Here is an 18,743-nt window from a genome sequence, read left to right as displayed (position 1 = left end):
AACCGCAGCCGCCCGCGCCTCCCCGGGCCCGGCACGGCACGGGAGAGGGGAGAGAGGGAGGGAAAGGGAGAGCCCGGCGGTTCTGGCATCCCCAGAGCCATTCCTGCGCCCTGAGTCACCGCCCTGCTGCGGGGAGCGCCGGGGAGGCGGCTGGGGGAGCCACGGGGTCATCCGGACCCACAGGATCATCACAGGGATCATCCAGCCCCACAGGGATCATCCAGACCCACAGGGATCATCCAGAGCAATTCCCTGCAATTCCCCAACAATCCCACCCTGTTCATCCCTGTCCAAACCCTCCTGGAGCTCTGGGAGCCTCGGCAATGTCTGAATTACTGAAAAATGAGTAGAGAGGGAGAAATCCCCAGCTAAAATTTGGTATTTTTGCTCGCGAGCAGCTCACGGGACATTTCAAACCCCTCCTAAGGCTGAGCCTTCCCATGAAAGGATGGAAAGAGAGGGACAAACCTTCCCTGTGCTCACCTGGAGCCAGGGCTGATCCAGGGTTTGTCCCTGTTCTCCAGAGGCAGGGACACAGGATGGGCTCCATGGCCCTGCCCTGGGATGGGGAGGGGGCACAGCAATCCCCGGCTGCACCCTGACCCCCAGGACCCCAAACCCCTGGGATAACTCCCCCCTTTTCCTCCCCAGTTTGCTCCCTGAGGATTCCCAGCCCCCCCCAGCCAAGGAGCAGAGCCCATCTCCGTGTTCCCGGCCTTGGCTGGGTGTTTATATTCCCTCTGTCCCAAATTCCACATTTCCATGGACATTTCTTGTCCACAGGGGTAATTTCAGGCCTGGCCCCGTGCCAGCTTTCCCCTCACACCCAGGAATGGGGAGATAATTTCATTCCCCTGCAGGGGACAAACAGAAAAGAGGGATTTTCCTCTGGGATTTCCGCATCCCTCCCTCCCTGCTCCTTCCCTGGGGCTCCATCCTCCTCTGGCCTGGCTGCATCCAAGCGGGATTAAATGCTTCATGTGGCATTATCTCCCAGAAATCTGATTACAAGGCTGCCTTTAACTCTCTAATGGATTTATTTTTGTACCAGCTGGCACCACACGCCGGGAATGACACCAGGAACCCTCCCTGACAGGCTGGAGGATCCGGCTGTGTTTGTGGCTCTCCAGGTGGGACATGAATTCATCCTGAGGGATCCTTTCATTCCTTCATCCCGGAATGCTCCGGTGCTGCCCCGGCTCCTCCTGCAGGGGAGGGTGAGCAGGGTGACCCTGCCTCGGCTCTTCAGGGAGCTCAGGGTCACTGGAAGCTGCAATCCAGCAGTCCCTTGGGAAGGCCGGACAGCTCCATGGGAATTGCATCCAGGCAGGGACAGCGTGGAGCCCACGAGGGGCTGGAAAACTCAAATCCTCCTTTCCTGGGGGTTTTCCCATACAGAACCCCAGGATTCTGGACACAGCACATGGGAGCAGCGCCTCTCTGAGAGAGGAACAAACGACACTTCCCTCTTGCAGAGATCCCAAGAAAATTGATCTTTATTTGCCTGGATTATCTCCATCCACCCAAAGCAGCTCCCTCAGCATTTCCGAGGAGCTGCAGGATGTGGAGGACCTGCGATCCCACAGCTCAGCACAGTCCCAGTGCCTTCCGCCCGCCCTCCCGAAACAGGGTGGGATTCCAGACTCCCTGAGGAGTTACTGCACCTCAGTGCCCCAGGGCCGGACCCCAGAGCAGCCCCCACACGGGGCAGGGAATTCCCAACCTCCGGCAGAGCCGAGGGGAGCAGAATCCCGGTGCCTTTCCTTGGAGAAAGCAGCCCAGCACCATTCCAGCTTCCCAGAGGAAACCCCAACCGGGATCTGGGAGGACCCGCCCGTGTTTGTGCTTGGAAACCCTCGCCAGGGACCCGGAGGGGAGGGGGAGATACAAAATCAGAGGAAATCAACACCAAACCAGATCCCGAAATTCTATGTACAGCTGCAGTCCCGGGCCGGCGCTCCCGACCCCGTCACTCACGGGGCTCTGAGGTCTTGTCCTGGGCGTGCAGCCCTGCCCTAGCCCAGCCCCACGTCCAGGGACATCATCACCACGAAGCCCAGGATGGAGGTGCAGGACGCCAGCTTCCCATTGCCGCTGGGGAGAGAGGGGAGAGCGGAGCGTTGGCACAGGGAGCGCTGCCCGTGTCCCACCCCGAGGGGACGGGACGGTCCCCAGCCCCCTGTCCCTGCCCCGGGATGGGGAGGGGGCACAGCGATCCCCTGGCTGCACCCTGATCCCCCAGGATCCCAAACCCCATGGGGTAATTCTCCCTTTTCCTCTCCAGTTTGCTCCCTGGAGCATTCCCAGCCCATCTCTGTGCTCCAGGCTTTGGCTGGGTGTTTATATTCCCTCTTTTCCATGGACATTTCCTGTTCCCAGGTACTGTCATAAGTTGGCTGAGACTCCATTATCTTCATGCAGGAAAAGCCAATTATTTATTAGCACAACTCATTTTGTCGTTTTTACAGACCTCGTGGGCAACCTTAATTGGTTGATAGCTTTCCTGCAAATTGGTTAATCAAAAGTATTCTATTGTCCATCAAATCTCTCTATTCTTGGATTGGTTTTGGTTTTTTTTTCCAAATTCTCATGGGACAGATCCCTCACTATTGCAGGTGCATTTGTTTTCAACCAAGAGTTAAAACCTTGGTTTTTAACCAGCAGTTTTCACACCAAGATTGGAGATGAAGGAAACCAAGATTGGAAATAAAGGAAACCAAGATTGGAGATGAAGGAAACCAAGACTGGAGATGAAGGAAACCAAGATTCCGCACGGGAATTTGCCAATTACCCAGAATTAGCAGCGCCAGGCTGACTTTCGCAGTTCAGCAGAGCCTGCTTTGATGGGGCCTTTATTTCGTGATTCTCTCCCCTGTCAGGACCCCAGGGGTGCTCGGGGGGCACCCTTGGGTGCGGGTCTCACCTGGTGTGTGCCTCGGGGACGATGTCGTCCATCACCACGTAGACCATGGCGCCGGCGGCGAAGGCCAGCGCGTACGGCAGCAGCGGCTCTGCCAGCGCCACGGCCACGGCGCCCGCCACGCCCGCCAGCGGCTCCACCATCCCGCTCAGCTGCCCGTACCTGGGGACGGCCACAAAACCCCTGTGGCACGGCTGGCACGGCTGGCACGGCCATCCCACAGGGACAGCGGGGCTCACGGCGCCGGCCGGGCTCCCCAAAACTGGGAACAGCCCCGGGAGAATCTGTCTGGGCACCCCAAAAAAAACCAGGAACAGCCCCAGGAAAATCCATCCAGTGTCCCAAAACCAGGAACAACCCCAGGACAGTCCATCCGGGCACCCCCAAAAAAACCAGGAACAGCCCCAGGAAAATCCATCCAGTGTCCCCAAAACTGGGAACAAACCCAGGACAATCTGTCTGGCCACCCCAAAACCAGGAACAGCCCCAGGAGAATCCATCTGGGAACCCCAAAAACCAGGAACAGCCCCAGGACAATCCATCTAGGATGTGGTGACCTGTGGGGCTCAGGGATGCATCCCTGGGATCTGGTGGGTTTTTGGGATCAGGGGTTCAGTCCCTGGGATGTGGTGATTTTTGGGATCAGGGGTTCATCCCTGGGATATGGTGATTTTTGGGATCAGGGGTGCATCCCTGGGATTGAGGGCTCAGGTCTGAGCATGGAGGGTGTGGGAGGAGCAGGGCAGTGCTGGAAGCTGCAGCGCTCCCAGCACCAGCTCCCTGCACTCCCAGATCCACAGCAAGCCCATCCCAGCTCCACCATGGAGCAAGGCACGGACACGGCAGGGAATGAGGGGGCAGGGGGTGTCCCTGGGGCAGGGGGTGCTGTTGGGGGTCCTGTCCCTCGGGGCAGGGGGTGTGCTGGGGGTCCTGTCCCTGGGGCAGGGGGTGTGCTGGGGGTCCTGTCCCGGGGGCAGGGGGTGTGCTGGGGGTCCTGTCCCGGGGGCAGGGGGTGCTGGGGGTCCTGTCCCTGGGGCAGCTCACCAGAAGGCTTTTCCACGGGGAGAAGCCCGCGCCGCGCAGGGGCAGGCTGACAGCCAGGCCCTCCGGGAAGTTCTGGATCACAATCCCAATGGCTAAGTTCCTAAAAGAGTAAATTTATAAATAAAACAAATCCATTTATTTATGTCGAGGGGCAAAGCTCAGCCCAAGGTCCTTTCCCAAGGATCCCAGAGCCTCTCCCAAGCTCAGCTCCTCCTCTGCCCACAGCTCCCTTCTCTCACCCCCTCGTTTCCTATGAGTAAAATAAGCCCGGTGAGAAAAACCTCTGCGGGTTGTTTAAACTTCTCCCAGGGTTTACAGAGCAGGGGAGGGGAAGGGGGAGAGGCTCCGGGTTTCCCTGAGCAGGACAGGCCATTACAATCACAAACATTATTCCAGGCAAAGAGAGGGAGGACGGAGGGGGAAAACCATCCCTGCTGAAAACACTGCAGCCGCTGTCTGGGCTGGGCTGTTTTCCCTCCTTCCCTCGCTGGGCACAAAGCAGCTATTGCTGCCCCTGGCCACACAAATCAGCGGGAGGGAGCTGTGAATGGAGGGGTCTGTGCAGGAAGGGTGGGACCCCCCCCATCCCGATCCCACCGGGAATAGCGACCCCCAGGGTGAGCCCCGAGGAGCAGGAGGAAGGGATGGAACTGGGGGGAGAGCCAGGAGAAACCAGCAGGGGTTTGTGCCTGCTGTCCTCCTTCTCTCCTTCCCACAGAGCCCCCAGGACAATCCATCCGGGCTTCCCAAAAACAGGAACAGTCCCAGGACAATCCATCCAGGCTTCCTAAAACCAGAAACAAACCCAAAAAAATCCATCCAGGCTTTCCAAAACCAGAACCAACCCCAGGACAATCCATCCGGGCTTCCCAAAAACAGGGACAACCACAGAAAAATCCATCCATCCTTCCCAAAACCAGGAACCAGCCCCAGCCCAGGCAGGGTTTTATCCCTTTTCCCAGGAAATGAGGCTGTTCCCATGGTGTGGAGCCAGGAGAGCCCTTCCCAGGGCACCAATCCCGGCGGGATGAGGATCCCCGTGCCAGCCTGGGGCCAGGGACACCTGAGCCTTCCCGTCTGCCTGGCCGGGGTCACCACGGCAGGGACAGCTCGGGGACACCCTGTTCTGTGCAGCATCCCGGGAGAAAGGAAGGGATCACCTCCAGGGAAAAGGAACGGGGAAAGAAAGAAAAAGGGAAAAGGGGAAAAAAGGGGGGAAAGAAAGAAAGAAAGGGGATTCACCTCCAGGGAAAAAAAAGGGAGAAAAGAAGGAAAGGGAGAAAAGAAAGAGGGAAAAGAAGGAAAGAGGGGAGGAAGGGAGGAAGGGAGGAAGGGAGGGAGGGAGGGAGGGAGGGAGGGAGGGAGGAAGGAAGGAAGGAAGGAAGGAAGGAAGGAAGGAAGGAAGGAAGGAAGGAAGGAAGGAAGGAAGGAAGGAAGGAAGGAAGGAAGGAAGGAAGGAAGGAAGGAAGGAAGGAAGGAAGGAAGGAAGGAAGGAAGGAAGGAAGGAAGGAAGGAAGGAAGGAAGGAAGGAAGGAAGGAAGGAAGGAAGGAAGGAAGGAAGGAAGGAAGGAAGGAAGGAAGGAAGGAAGGAAGGAAGGAAGGAAGGAAGGAAGGAAGGAAGGAAGGAAGGAAGGAAGGAAGGAAGGAAGGAAGGAAGGAAGGAAGGAAGGAAGGAAGGAAGGAAGGAAGGAAGGAAGGAAGGAAGGAAGGAAGGAAGGAAGGAAGGAAGGAAGGAAGGAAGGGATTCACCTCCAGTGCCCCGAATAACCCATCCTAGGGGATTCTCCCATCCCAAGGGCCATTCCCCGCTCACACCTCCCCGCGGCTCGGCAATCAAAGGCGCATTGTGTCCCCGGGGAACAAAGGCGCCTTTTGACGGAAATAGGTGGGGATTCTTGGAAGGCTTCCCCCGACTGCAAGGGAATACATTGTAAAACACGGGCAGGAGACACGGGAAACATCAGGAACCACAGACACGGATGTGTTAGCTGTGCCTCAACTTCCCCGTCCGTGAAACAGGGGTGATGACAGCCACGGGACAGACATGGGACAAGAACGGGACAGACATGGGACAGCCACGTCCTCCGGAACCATCCCAATCCAGGCACAGAACCCCTGATGCCTCCAGTTTTATTTTCATTTATTGCAGCCCCTGTGGTGCCCAGGGTGCAGCTCTGAGCTCACACTCAGGCTCACTCAGCTCTCTGCACACAGCACGGACACAAAACAAATCCTTCTCCTGCTGCACACCCAGGACAACTTTCAGCCCCAAGAGCACAAACAAGGGGGGCTGCAGGGAGCAACAAGAAGGATGGGACCTCCCAGCCTGCAGCTGCAATTGGACAATTCAACCCCAAAGTGCAAACGGAGCAAAACTGATCCAAGGGTGAGCCCTGGGGAGCGTTTGTCCATTTGGGGACCATTTTGGGTCCCCCTTGGGTGCAGCCCTGGCCAGGCTCTTGTCCTGCCCAAGGTGGATCCTCAAGGCCTTTCAATAAATCTCTGCTTTATTCTGCAGCTCTGCCCAGTCTCTGTTCCAGCTCAGCCCTCCCAAGCCATCACCCCTAGGACAATTGTCACCCCTAGGACAATTGTCACCCCCAGCCGAGCCCTGCCCTGGCTCATCCCCCCGTGCAGCACAGCCCGGTTTTCAGGAGGAGAAGGTAAATCCATGAGCTCCCCCAGGAACACCCCAGGCCAGACCTCCCACCCCCCTCTCCTGCCAGCGCTCCGGCACCACGCTGGGAGACTCCAAGTTCACTTGCGAAGCAAAAAAAAAAAAAATTGGCATCTCCGCATATTTGCAAGGTCAAGGCACAGAAAGCCTTCTATAAGCCCAAAGCCTTGTTTTCAAGGGCCCATTCTTTGAGGCAGCGATTATGAAAGCAGGCTACATATTCTTAACAAGCCCCTTTTCACTCGGGCTTTCAGTTCCCCCGCGGAGGAGAATGTGCATGTGTATTCTTGCATGGCAGCCCGGCCATACTGTCGGGATCGTTATCGGCGCCGCCGTGAAAGGCGCGATTGTTCGGGGCTGCCGCGATTACATCACGGCCGCCCCCGGGGCCGCCCGCCGAGGTGTTTGATCAGGGCTGCAGGTGGGAAGGAGCTCACGGGGCCCTTTCCCCGGACCTGCCCTACCTGTCAAACCCTGCCCCGCGCTGCTGCTGCTCCCCTCCGCTCCTCCCGCGCCGCAGGGACCGGCCCCGGTCACCCAGGGTCCCCCAGGTGTCCTCCAGGTATCCCCCAGGGTCCCCCAGGGTACACCAGGTATCCCCCAGGTGTCTCCCGGGGTCACCCAGGTGTCCCCCAGGGTCCTCCAGAGTCCCCCGGCGTCCCCCAGGTGTCCCCCAGGTGTCACTCAGGTGCCCCCAGGTGTCCCCCGGGGTCCTCCAGGGTCCCCCGGGGTCCCCCAGGTGTCACTCAGGTGCCCCCAGGTGTCACTCAGGTGCCCCCAGGTGTCCCCCAGGCCACCCCTGATGCCCCAAGTTTCACCTTTCCTATTTTCCACATTCTGCACTGCATTGGTGTATAACTCCGAACTTCATCTAGAGTGTTAGCAATTTCTCCTCACCATTTAGACAAAACAAGAACTTATAAAAGTGTCAAAACTCGTGGCCCATGTTGGGCCCCCTTGGGTGCAGCCCTGGCCAGGCTCTTGTCCTGCCCAAGGTGGATCCTCAAGGCCTTTCAATAAATCTCTGCTTTATTCTGCAGCTCTGCCCCATCTCTGTTCCAGCCCTGCCCTCCCAAGGGATCAGGTTAAAGGGACGGGCAGGCAGAGGAGCAGCTCCTTTGAGCTGCCTGCAAACCTGGAACTGAACAATTTCCTGAGGGCTGGAGCTCTAAAATGGCCCATTTTGGCCCCGGGTCCTGTCCCAGTGTCTCCATTCCTGATGCTTCCCTTCTCCAAGGGGTTGTTTTTAAACCAAAGGGAGAAGAGCAGGGCCCTGGAGCTGCCCAGACAACCCCGGCTCCAAAGCGGTTTTTGTTTGGCACCACCTGGGTGAGGAAATCGCTGCTCAGGGCTTTGCCTTGCCCTGCTTCTCTCCCTTTTATCTGAAGGTGCTCGGGAAGCAAAGGGAGCATTTTGGAGAGAAAAGCAGGGCAGGAGAAGCCTTCATGATGAGGTCCTGGAGATCTCCATCCCTCCATCCCTCCATCCTCCATCCCTCCATCCCTCCATCCCTCCCATCCCTCTATCCCTCCATCCTCCATCCTCCATCCCTCCATCCCTCCATCCTCCATCCTCCATCCCTCCATCCTCCATCCTCCATCCTCCATCCCTCCATCCTCCATCCTCCATCCTCCATCCTCCATCCTCCATCCCTCCACCCCTCCATCCTCCATCCTCCATCCCTCCTGCTGGGGGTCATTCCTGGGGGAAATGCAGCAGCTCAGGAGCCTCAGCCCTGCTTTGGGGCTCTCCAAACCCCCCAGACCCTTTCCTGCTCCAGAGCTGAGCTGACAGCACCCTCGGGGCCACCCCCGGGGCCACCCCCACCCTCCATCCCCACCCTTCCCAAGGAAAACCTCCCCAGCTCCCTAATAAACACCTCCCTCCAGGGCAGGCTAATTAAGCGCTGTTTAACGAGCACCTTCCCCCTGTTTGGTACCCGGGGGCAGTGCCGGGCTTTGCTCTGGGATCCCGGGAAAGGTGGAATTCCCCCTGCCTCAGCTCGGGGTGTTCCCGAGGTCTGACAGGGCTTGGGATCCAGCCCCGCCTCTGGATCCTTCCCCTCTCTGAGCTCCCCCGGATCCTTTCCCCAGCCAGAGGGAAATTCCCACCGTGTCTTCTGCAGCCTCCCAGCCCACAATGATTCCCATTCATCCCCACAAAACGCAGGATAAAATGTTTTGCCTGGTTTCAATCTCCCTACATTAATCAAACTTTCTTTTTATTCCTTTTTTTTTCTTTTTTTTCTTTTCCCCCCCCTCCACCAGCCTGAGAGACACGGCGTGGGAGGCACAGGCTGTCCCATGGAATAATATTTTCCAAGCCCTCCTCAAAGCCTGCCTGTCGGCCTCTGTGCTGTGTTTCCCCCGAGCTGGACAGGAAACAATCCGTGGGCACAGCAGCTCCAAACAAGGCCGGCATTCCCAGCAGGGAAGGATGAATGGGAACCATTGTGCCCTGCTGGAGGAAACATCCCCAGCATCACCCGGGGACGGAGGATATTTCTGTTTCCATCACCTCCCACCGCTCCTGCTCCTGCCCCAAGAGGAGAATTCCCGGAGGGAATCGAGGATGGGGATGGGATGGGCCATGGGGGGACCAGGCAGGCTGAGCTGGGCACCCCCAGGTCAAACCCTGCTCCAGGGAAGTGCAATTCCCCTTCCCTGCATCCTCAGGATCACACCTGGAGCAAGCCCTGCCTGCAGCAAAGCCCTGCAGTGAGGCTGAGGGAGAAGGGTTGGGAATTTTTGTAATTTTGGGGATTTTTTCAGTGAGTAAGGGAAGCCAAGGCTGGGTTCATTCTGCTGCTCCCTGCACAGGTTTTTGCACATTGGTAAAGCAGAAGGGGCTGGGATGATCTCTTGAACCGAGCAGAAGGAATTGCATTTCGCCCACTTCCCTGCTCCAAGTCTAACAGCCTGGGCCTGAACTGGCTCAGAGTTCTCAGAGTGTGGGTTCAGTCTTGATTTGGAACACTTCAGGAGGCAGAAAAATCTAGAAATCAATTTATGGCAAATTTGTCCTTGACAGGAAAAAAAATTCCTCAGGAAGCAGCAGAGCCCCGTAAGAAAACGGATTTGGCTTTTGTGTGCTCGCCTGCAGCTCGGGGATGAGCTCCTGCAGACAGCAAACAGCCCTGGGGGATTTGGGAGGTGCAGATTTGGGATTTGGGAGGTGCAGGTTCGGGATTTGGGAGGCTCCTGCGTCCCAGTTATCCCTCAGGATCCCACTCTGCTCCCACACCGGGGATGGGATGGGAAGGGGACAATCAGCTCCTTGTGCTGATCAAAGGAAGAGGTTCTGGTGGGAAAGGGGCAGGAAAAGAGAGACCAGGAATCCCAATCCCCTTCCACTCCTGGGATTCCAGCCACGAGCTCCTGCCAGGATCCCCTCCCTGCCAGCCCTGGACAGCACCTTGGAGCTCCAGAGCATCCCAGCCCGTGGGATGAGGGCTCAGGATCACCCCAGGGATCCCTGGAGGTGCCTCCATCCTCAAACAGGCACGGGAGGGACGTGGAGAAAGGGAGACCCGGGAGTGGGGCAGCAGCAGGGACCTGGCCTGGTCCCTCTGCTGCTCCATCCAGCCTTGGGAAAGGCAAAGGGGAGCGGGGTGAGACAGCCCTGCCTGTCCCCTGGCTGTCCCCTGCCATCCTCTGCCATCCCCTGCCTGTCCCCTGCCTGTCCCCTGCCTATCCCCTGCCTGTCCCCTCCTGTCCCCGCACACATCCCGCCCGTGCTGCTCCCAGCCCCATCTGGTTCCTGTTAAAGCAGCCACCCAAGGAGGGGAGGGAGAGGAGGGAGGGGAGGGAGGGGCAGGGGGAGGCAGAGCAGCTTTTAAAGCCGTGGCTGCCCTTCCCTTTACCTTCCTGCCTGGAAGGAGGCCAGGAGCAGCTCCTGCCTTCCCCATTCCCAGCGGGAGGGAACCTTCCCCTGCCCTGGCACAGCCCTGGCACAGCCCTGGCACAGCCCTGGCACAGCCCTGGCACTGTCCTGGCACTGTCCTGGCCCAGCCCTGGCACAGCCCTGGCACAGCCCTGGCACAGCCCTGGCACTGTCCTGGCCCTGCCCTGGCACAGCCCTGGCACTGTCCTGGCACAGCCCTGGCACAGCCCTGGCACAGCCCTGGCACAGCCCTGGCACAGCCCCTCCGCGGGTTCTCCCCTCGGAGGGAGATCCCGGCCGTGCCAGGGGCGCTGCTCCAGCCCCGGCTCCCGCAGGATCCCGGAGGAGCCGCAGGAACAGATCCTGCACACCCGGGGGCAGCAAAGAAACGCAGGAGAACGGGAAGGGCCGGGAGGAGCCGGGATCCTGGGCAGGAGGGAGAATCCCGGGATCCTGGATGAGCCGGGATCCCTGGGTAAAATGGGGAATCCCGGGATCGGGGATGAGCTGGGATGATGGGCAGGAGGGAGAATCCCAGGATCTGGGATGAGCTGGGATCCTGGGTAGGATGGAGAATCCCTGGATTCTGGGTAGGACGGATAATCCCAGGATCCTGCAGCACACAGCAAAGGCAGGATCCTCCCGGAGCCCCGGGATTCTGGGATGGCTGAGCTGATCCAGCCCATCCCAGGTGTGTTAAAAGCTGAATTTCCTCCTTCCTCATAATCCAGGATTTCAGCACATCCCGGGATGGGCCCTCACTGGGAGCAGAGGCTCAGCCTGGTGTGGGGGGTTCAGTCACACCCAGGAGGAAGGGAAGGGGGAACGGAGGAGGGAAACTGAGTCACGGGGCTGCTCCATGAAAACGCTGTTCCAAAGGAATGGATGTGAGGGGGATCCTGACTCCAGGGACCAATTTTCCCTTTGGATGTGTCCAAATCCAGCACTACCTCTCACATTAAATGTAATTCCAGCTCTTTTTCAAAGCTGCAGAGCACCAGGGAACCACCTCAAACCCTCCTGGAGTTTCCCACACGAATTCCCAGCCCGAGCTGCCGGAGACAGACGCAGCAGTGGCTCCGTCCCCTCTGCAGTGCCTGGATTTGCATCGGGATTCTCCTGCTCCAGATGCCGCCTTTCATCTCCCGTGATTAACGCCCTTGGAAATCCAGAGAAAGCACCAGCTGCCTCTGCCTCCTCAGCTCCCCCGGAGCAGCTGAGGGGGGAAAAATCTCCTTTTGTTCCAGCATCTCCAGAGCCTGCGCTGGCTTCACGAGGAGCCTTTTCTTTCCAAAGGTTAGGGAAACACCGTGGGTAAAGCTGGAGTATCCTGCTTTTCTCCCTGGGATCTGCTGTGATCCAAGGGGCTGGGCCAGCCAGGGAATTGGGAATGGGAGGTTTGGGATGTGGGCACAGCTTGTGCCTGGCCAGAGAAGGGGCTGGACAGCCTGGAGGGGTCCAAAATCAGCCTGGAGGGGTCCAAAATCAGCCTGGATGGATGCAAAACCAGCCCTGGGAGCCCACAGATCCTTCAGCAGGAATTGTGGAATGGTTTGGGGTGGAAGGGACCCCAAAGATCAGCCCTGCCACGGGCAGGGGCACCTTGCACTGCCCCGTGCTGCTCCTGGGACACTCCAGGGATGCCTCCCCACCCTGCAGGGAGGAATTCCTCCCCAAACCCAGCCTGATCCCGTTCTCCTGTGGAGCAAGAGGAGCAAATCCAAGGAAAAGCAAAGCCCAGGCAGGAGGTGCCCGCAGCTCCTCCAGAGCCTGGGCAGCTCCTCCAGCCCCGCTCCAGCCCCAGCAATTCCTCCCACTGCTCCTGCCCAGCTCCGGCTCTGCTGGGCTGGGAGGAAGGAGGGGAACAAACACCCCAAATCCCTGTGGCACCTCCTGAGAGCCAGCAGGGACACTCAGCTCCCTCCTCTCGAGCTCCAGTGATCCCAGAGAGGAAAAACCACGGAGCCACCAACACCAGAAACCTTTTCTCACATCTGGCGAGCGCGGAGCGAGGGAAACGCAGCAGCACCGGGAATTCCTTCCGCTCCCTTTGCCACCCTCGAGATCCCAACCCACAGATCTCCAGCCCCTGGCACAGGGCAAGGTGGGGCAGCTGAGCCCCCAAGGCAAGGAAAGACACAAAAAGCAGGGCTGGGTCTTACCTGGCACTTTGGAACGTGGCAGACGCCGATTTTCCGATGGCCCCGAATCCAACTCCCACTGCCAGGCCCTCTGGAAGAGCAGGGAAAAGCCGTGAGGAGCAGCCCTGAGCCCAGCCCAGCAGGATCCTGCTCCTTTCCATCCCGGAGAACCGAAGCCAGCACTGCCCGGGGTATTCCCGTTATCCCCCAGAGCAGCTGGGCAAGGAGAGAAGGTTCTGGATTGAGGAGTGCAGAGAAGGAGAAGCTCCCAGTCCCCCCCAGCTGGGATGGGAGTGCACCAAGGAGCCAAGGAGAGCACCAGAGCGGCTCCCAAATCCCTGCTCAGGAATCCCTCAGGGGATTCCACAGGGACCAAACCCCACGGAGCCCCCAAAGCTGGGCCAAACCTGGATCAGGCCCCAGCAGTGCCCCCTGCCCTCCTCTGCACCTCAAACCCAGCACAACGCCCGCATGGACGGGCCCCAAAGCCCGAGGAAACACAAGAAATCTCCTGCCTTGCAGGTGATTGTACATCACAGCTAATCCCGTAATTTTAAATCCAGTTAATCCCATAAACCCCAAGGAAAACAGCTGAAAAATTTTACCAGGAAGAAAACCCCACCCTGAGTTTCAGAAAGCACCAAAGCCTCGCTATTTTTTCCCCTTGGTTTAAAATCCCCATTTTTGGGGTGTTTTTGCAGCCTGGGGGCCCCAGCAAGAACCAAAACTGGAGGGATTTCAGTCCTCCAAGGAGGGACCAGGTGAGCGTCCCAACAGGTGGGAAATGCTCCGGGGAAGGGCCCCATGTGTGCGCCTGTGGCCCCGTGAGTTCCCAGTTGCCTTGGAAACAGCAGGAAAAGCAGGGAAAAATCCCAACATTCCCATCCCCGAGCCCAGAACAGGAACACTTGGCAGCTCCTCAGAGCCTGGAGCCAAGGACAGGGGGAGAGCAGAGCAGAACCAGCCCTAAAACAGGGCTGGGGGCAAGGAGAGCCCAAATCCACCCCAAAACCCCCAGTGGGTTCTGACCCAGGGGCTGTGGCACCCCTGGCACGTGCCAGACCTGGGGGTGTCACACGTCCCTGCCAAGTGTCCCCAAATCCCCGAGGCAGGACACGGAGCAGCAGCCAGGGCAGGGCTGGGCCCTGCAGGTGCCCCAGGGATGCTCTGGGGGCTCAGAGAAACTGAGGCACGAGTCTGGAAAAAGGAATTTCCTGCCTGGGCTGCACAGACTCGCTGCTCTTCCCAAAGATCCCTGTGGGAGCCTGGCTCGCCCAGGGAGCACTGTGCAAAGGGGGAAAAATACTTTAAAAATTATTATTCTTTTTAATAATTCCTGTTCAGAATCATTTCTGTGAGGCACAAAGAAAGCCGTGGCAGAGGGGCAGGGCCATGGCGAGTCCCTGCAGGGAGAGGGGAATCCCAAACCCCGGAGCAGATCCCAAATCCCGGGGATGTGGGGAGGGAGAGGAGCAGATGGTGCGTGGGGAAGGGCTGAGCTGGAGGGAGAAGCTGCAGCGAGGGGAGGAAGGCTCAGGGGAGGAGGAGGAGGAGGAGGAGGAGGAGGAGGAGGAGGGACACGGGGGCTTGGGCAGGTCCTGGACAGGACACAGATCCCAAATCAGGGAAGGATGAGCCCGGAGCAGGCACGGGAAACCAGGCAGGGACGTGTGGGGTCAGGGTGGCACAGCAGGAACAGCCCAGCACCTCGGGGTGCCTGGAAAACCTCGGCTCCTGTGGGGCAGGGATGGCGTGGGGCAGGGAATGTGGGATGGGGCAGGGAATGTGGGATGGGGCAGGGAATGTGGGGTGGGGCAGGGAATGTGGGATGGGGCAGGGAATGTGGGATGAGGCAGGAATGTGGGATGGAGCAGGGAATGTGGGATGGAGCAAGTATGGGATGGAGCAGGGAATGAGGGATGGAGCAGGGAATATGGGATGGGACAGGGGATGTGGGATGGGGCAGGGAATGTGGGATGAGGCAGGAATGTGGGATAGAGCAGGGAATGTGGGATGGAGCAAGTATGGGATGGAGCAGGGAATGAGGGATGGAGCAGGGAATATGGGGTGGGGCAGGGGATGTGGGGTTGGGCAGGGATTGTAGGATAAAGCAGGCATGGGGTGGGGCAGGGACTGTGGGATGGAGCAGGGAATGTGGGATAGAGCAAGTATGGGATGGAGCAGGTATGGGATGGATCAGGGAATGTGGAGTGGGGCAGGGATTGTAGGATAAAGCAGGCATGGGATGGAGCAGGGGCTGTGGGATGGAGCAGGGAATGTGGGATGGAGCAGGGGCTGTGGGATGGAGCAGGGGCTGTGGGATGGAGCAGGGGCTGTGGGATGGAGCAGGGAATGTGGGATGGAGCAGGGGCTGTGGGGTGGGGCAGGGGCTGTGGGGTAGGCAGGGGTTATGGGCTGCTCTCAACCCACTGCTGTGATTCCTTCTCCATTATTTAATTTCAAAGCTGCCCCTGCTGCAGGCTCAGACGGCAGCTGGAAAACCAAACAGCCCATGGGAATTTCTGGGTCTTGGCGCTGTCCTGAGCAGAGGAGTGGTAAAATCCTGGAATGGTTTGGGTTGGAAGGAGCCCAAAGCCCCTCCAGTGCCACCCCTGCCATGGCAGGGACACCTCCCACTGCCCCAGGGTGGCCTTGGGCACTGCCAGAGATCCAGGGACAGCCACAGCTCCTCTGGGAATTCCATTCCAGGGCCTGCCCACCCTCCCAGGCAGGAATTCCCTCCCCATATCCCAGTCCGGAGCCAGTGAAGAGCTCCCCACAGGCCCTGCAGGACAGCAGCCCCTCAGGCTGGGAGGGACAGGGAGGAATCCACACCCCACTCTCCATCAGACAGGGCATTCCCAGGGATTGCAGCCCAAATCCCAGGGATTGCAGCCTCCGGAGCTGCAGAGGCTCCACTCATCCCCTTTATCTGGAAAAGGCACCCAGCAGAACAAAGAGAAAGAAATGAGCAATCCCTGCCAGGGAAACGTTTCCATTTAACCCAGACAAAGGGATTTGTTCCTCCTGGGCTTCCTTGGCTTTACAATCCAGGGCACTTCATCCCGAGGAGGCATTACCAGGGATCAGCCTAATCCTGGCTCCCCCTGGGATCAGCTCATTTCCCAAGGAAAGGAAAAAAGGCTTCAGCCCCTGAGTGTGGAAGGGATGACGGAGCCAGAGGTGAACGTGGGATCACCCTGGCACACCTGGATGCTCCCCTGTGCTGCCAGCTCCAAACCAGCCCCGACAACACAGACCTGGACCACAATAACCCATAAAATAATGATCCATAAAATACACCTTCTCTTTTTGCCTTTAATCCATAAAATACACCTTCTCTGTTTGCCTTTAATCCATAAAATACACCTTCTCTGTCTGCCTAAGAAACATCCTTACAGGAATTTTTCCTCTAAAATGCCCTCGCAGGAATCTTGCCTAAAAAATATCCTTGCAGGAAATTTTTTTGCAGGAAACTCCTCTGGGGATGCAGCAGGGCAGGGAAGGAGGAGGAGGAAGAGGAGGATCCGTGGAAATGGGAAAATGAGAAGCAACTCATAAATCCAACAAAAACCTCAGGGAGGGAGGGAAGGCAGGAATGAAAGGAAAAGCAGGAATTGTAAAAAAAAAACTGAATAACTAAATAACTAAATAACTAAATAACTAACTAACTAACTAACTAACTAACTAACTAACTAACTAAATAAATAAATAAATAAATAATTAAATAAATAAATAAATAAATAAATAAATAAATAAATAAATAAATAAGAAATCCCAGCTGTGCCTGAGGGGTGTTCAGGGCAGGTGAGGGGAGCAGGGCTCAGCAGAGGTCAGTGCCTGCAGAACTTGGGGACAAATAGCAGGAATTGTGGATTTAACAGCACAAAATGCCCTTTTTTTTGTGAGGAAAGGGGAGTTTAGGATGCTGAGAACCCCTCTGCACGAGCAGGAGCAGCACGGACACACGGAGCCCATCCCAAAACATTCATCCCTGAACAAAGCACCAGCACTTCCCAAACCCCGCGGGTCCTGCACAGCCCCAGACCCGCAGGGCAGAGCTGGGAGTGTCACTGTCCCCTCCCGGGGACATCCTGGGCTGATCCCCTGGCTCAGCACACGCAGAGCCTTCCTCCAGGAAGCTTTTCCAGCTGCCAAGGTCTCATCCATTATTCATCCCGCTCTTGGAAGAGCTGTTAAGTTCCTAGTGGGAAATTAATCTCGCCGTAATGAGGTTTGGATTTCTCCAAGAGTTCAAGCAGAGCTCTGCTGCTGCCACTCTCTCCCTGCAGGGCCAGGCCCCTCCAGGAAACGTCGTTTTGTCATTATTGCTCAAGGATGAGCTGATTCCAGGGGTTTTCCAGTTTGTAGCACCTCAGGGTTTGTGGGAATTCGGGTGGAATTTGGGAGGCAGCAGGAAATGCTGCTGGTTCCTAATGCTGGTGTAACCCCCCAGGAGCCAGCCCACCCTCAGCCCACCCTCTCCTCTTTCCTCCTCCTCCTCCCTCAAAAGCAGAGCCTCATCTCAATCCTCAGTCCAATTCCATGGAGCTGCAGCAGCTGGGCAGGAGCTGACAACTCAACCTCCCCCTGGTGTTAGAGAATTCCCCCTGATTTCAGAGAATTCCCCCTGATTTGAGAGAATTCCCCCTGATTTCAGAGAATTCCCCCTGATTTGAGAGAATTCCCCCTGATTTCAGAGAATTCCCTCTGATTTCAGAGAATTCCCCCTGATTTGAAAGCATTTCACCTGATTTGAAAGAATTCCCCCTGGTGTTAAAGAATTCCCCCTGATTTGAAAGAATTCCCCCCGATTTGAGAGAATTCCCCCTGATTTGAAAGAATTCCCCCTGGTGTTAAAGAATTCCCCCTGATTTAAGAGAATTAAAGACACTCTCCAACCTCCCAGGACTCCCCCGTGCTGGAAATGCTTCTCTGGAAGCAGAAATCTCTTTCCCCAATTACCAAAGCAGAGCTGAGCTAAAAGCAGGACTGACCCTGCTGGAGCTGGGCTCTCCTGACCCCACAGCACCTGAATCCATCAGAGATATTTAAAGTTTCATCCCCAGCACGTAAAAGCTTCCTCAGGCCACTGCTCAGGCAGGTTTGATGTGCCAGAGCTGAGATCTGATGGGCACAAGGCAGGAGAGCAGCTCCCACAGGCACATTTCAGTGGAATATTTCACTCCAGCTGGTGAAAATCCTGGATTTAATTGGCTTTTGTCACCTCTGTGGCTGCTGCTGCTGACAAAACACCGATGTGTTATCAGTGCCTGTCACTGGCAGCCTCCAAATGAGTTTGTGACAGATGAGGTGGTGGCAGGGGGACATCAGGGACCCCTCCTGTCACCCCCAGTGTGAGGCTGGCAGGAAAACTTCCCACCCTGGAAAACGTGGAATTGAGGGGAGCAGGGGGAGTCCTGAGGGAGCTGAGCTGGCCACGGAGCCAAAACCAGCCTGAGAGCAGCAGCGTGGCTGGGGATGGCACCTGAGCCCTGGGGATGTCACCTGAGCCCTGGGGATGGCACCTGAGCCCTGGGAATGGCACCTGGGTCCTTCACTGAGAGCAGACACGCTGTGAAAAACTCCTGCCTGCTCCCACGTGCATCTCTCCATCCCTCTGGAGATCTGGAATCCCATTCCGAGCGAGCCCCAGGGCCAGCACTCGGCTCCACTGCCCTGAAATTCCACGGAATTGCTGCCCCACGTGCTCCCTGCACCCACCAACGCCTTCCCTGAGCTGCACCCTGGCATGCAGCGCTGCAGGGAAACCTTTTCCTCCTCCTTTTCCTCCTTCTCCTCCTTTTCCTCCTTCTCCTCCTTTTCCTCCTTCTCCTCCTTTTCCTCCTTCTTCTCCTTTTCCTCCTTCTCCTCCTTCTCCTCCTAAAAACAGCCCCTCCAGTAGGAATGGAGGGTGCTCCAAGTGCCCAGGAGCAGCCAGGGGCAGGGGGAACGTTGGAATTCCAGGAAGAGGCATCTCCCAGACGAGGCACAGATTGATGGGTGCAGCCAAACTCACGCTCTGCTGAGCCCCAGTGGGTTCCCAAATCCTCATTAAAGTCAACAATTGGAAAACAGC

At 57.5% G+C, this 18,743-nt stretch overlaps 1 protein-coding gene across 1 annotated transcript in view; it reads right to left on the bottom strand.

The window, feature by feature from the left end:
• Positions 1-1,469: 1,469 nt before the first annotated feature.
• The window catches only part of SLC39A11 (solute carrier family 39 member 11), a 54,009-nt gene continuing 36,735 nt past the window's right edge, over positions 1,470-18,743 (bottom strand). The window contains 5 exon segments of the mRNA XM_063409492.1: positions 1,470-2,094; positions 2,924-3,082; positions 3,965-3,975; positions 3,977-4,064; positions 12,686-12,755. Coding sequence (XP_063265562.1) covers positions 2,016-2,094; positions 2,924-3,082; positions 3,965-3,975; positions 3,977-4,064; positions 12,686-12,755 — 407 coding nt within the window. The 3' untranslated portion in view covers positions 1,470-2,015.

Source organism: Prinia subflava, chromosome 12 (genome assembly GCF_021018805.1).
Source record: "Prinia subflava isolate CZ2003 ecotype Zambia chromosome 12, Cam_Psub_1.2, whole genome shotgun sequence".
NCBI classification, from domain to species: Eukaryota; Metazoa; Chordata; class Aves; order Passeriformes; family Cisticolidae; genus Prinia; species Prinia subflava.
Note: the sequence above shows the minus strand (reverse complement) of the source record. Positions and strands in the feature narration are given on the sequence as shown.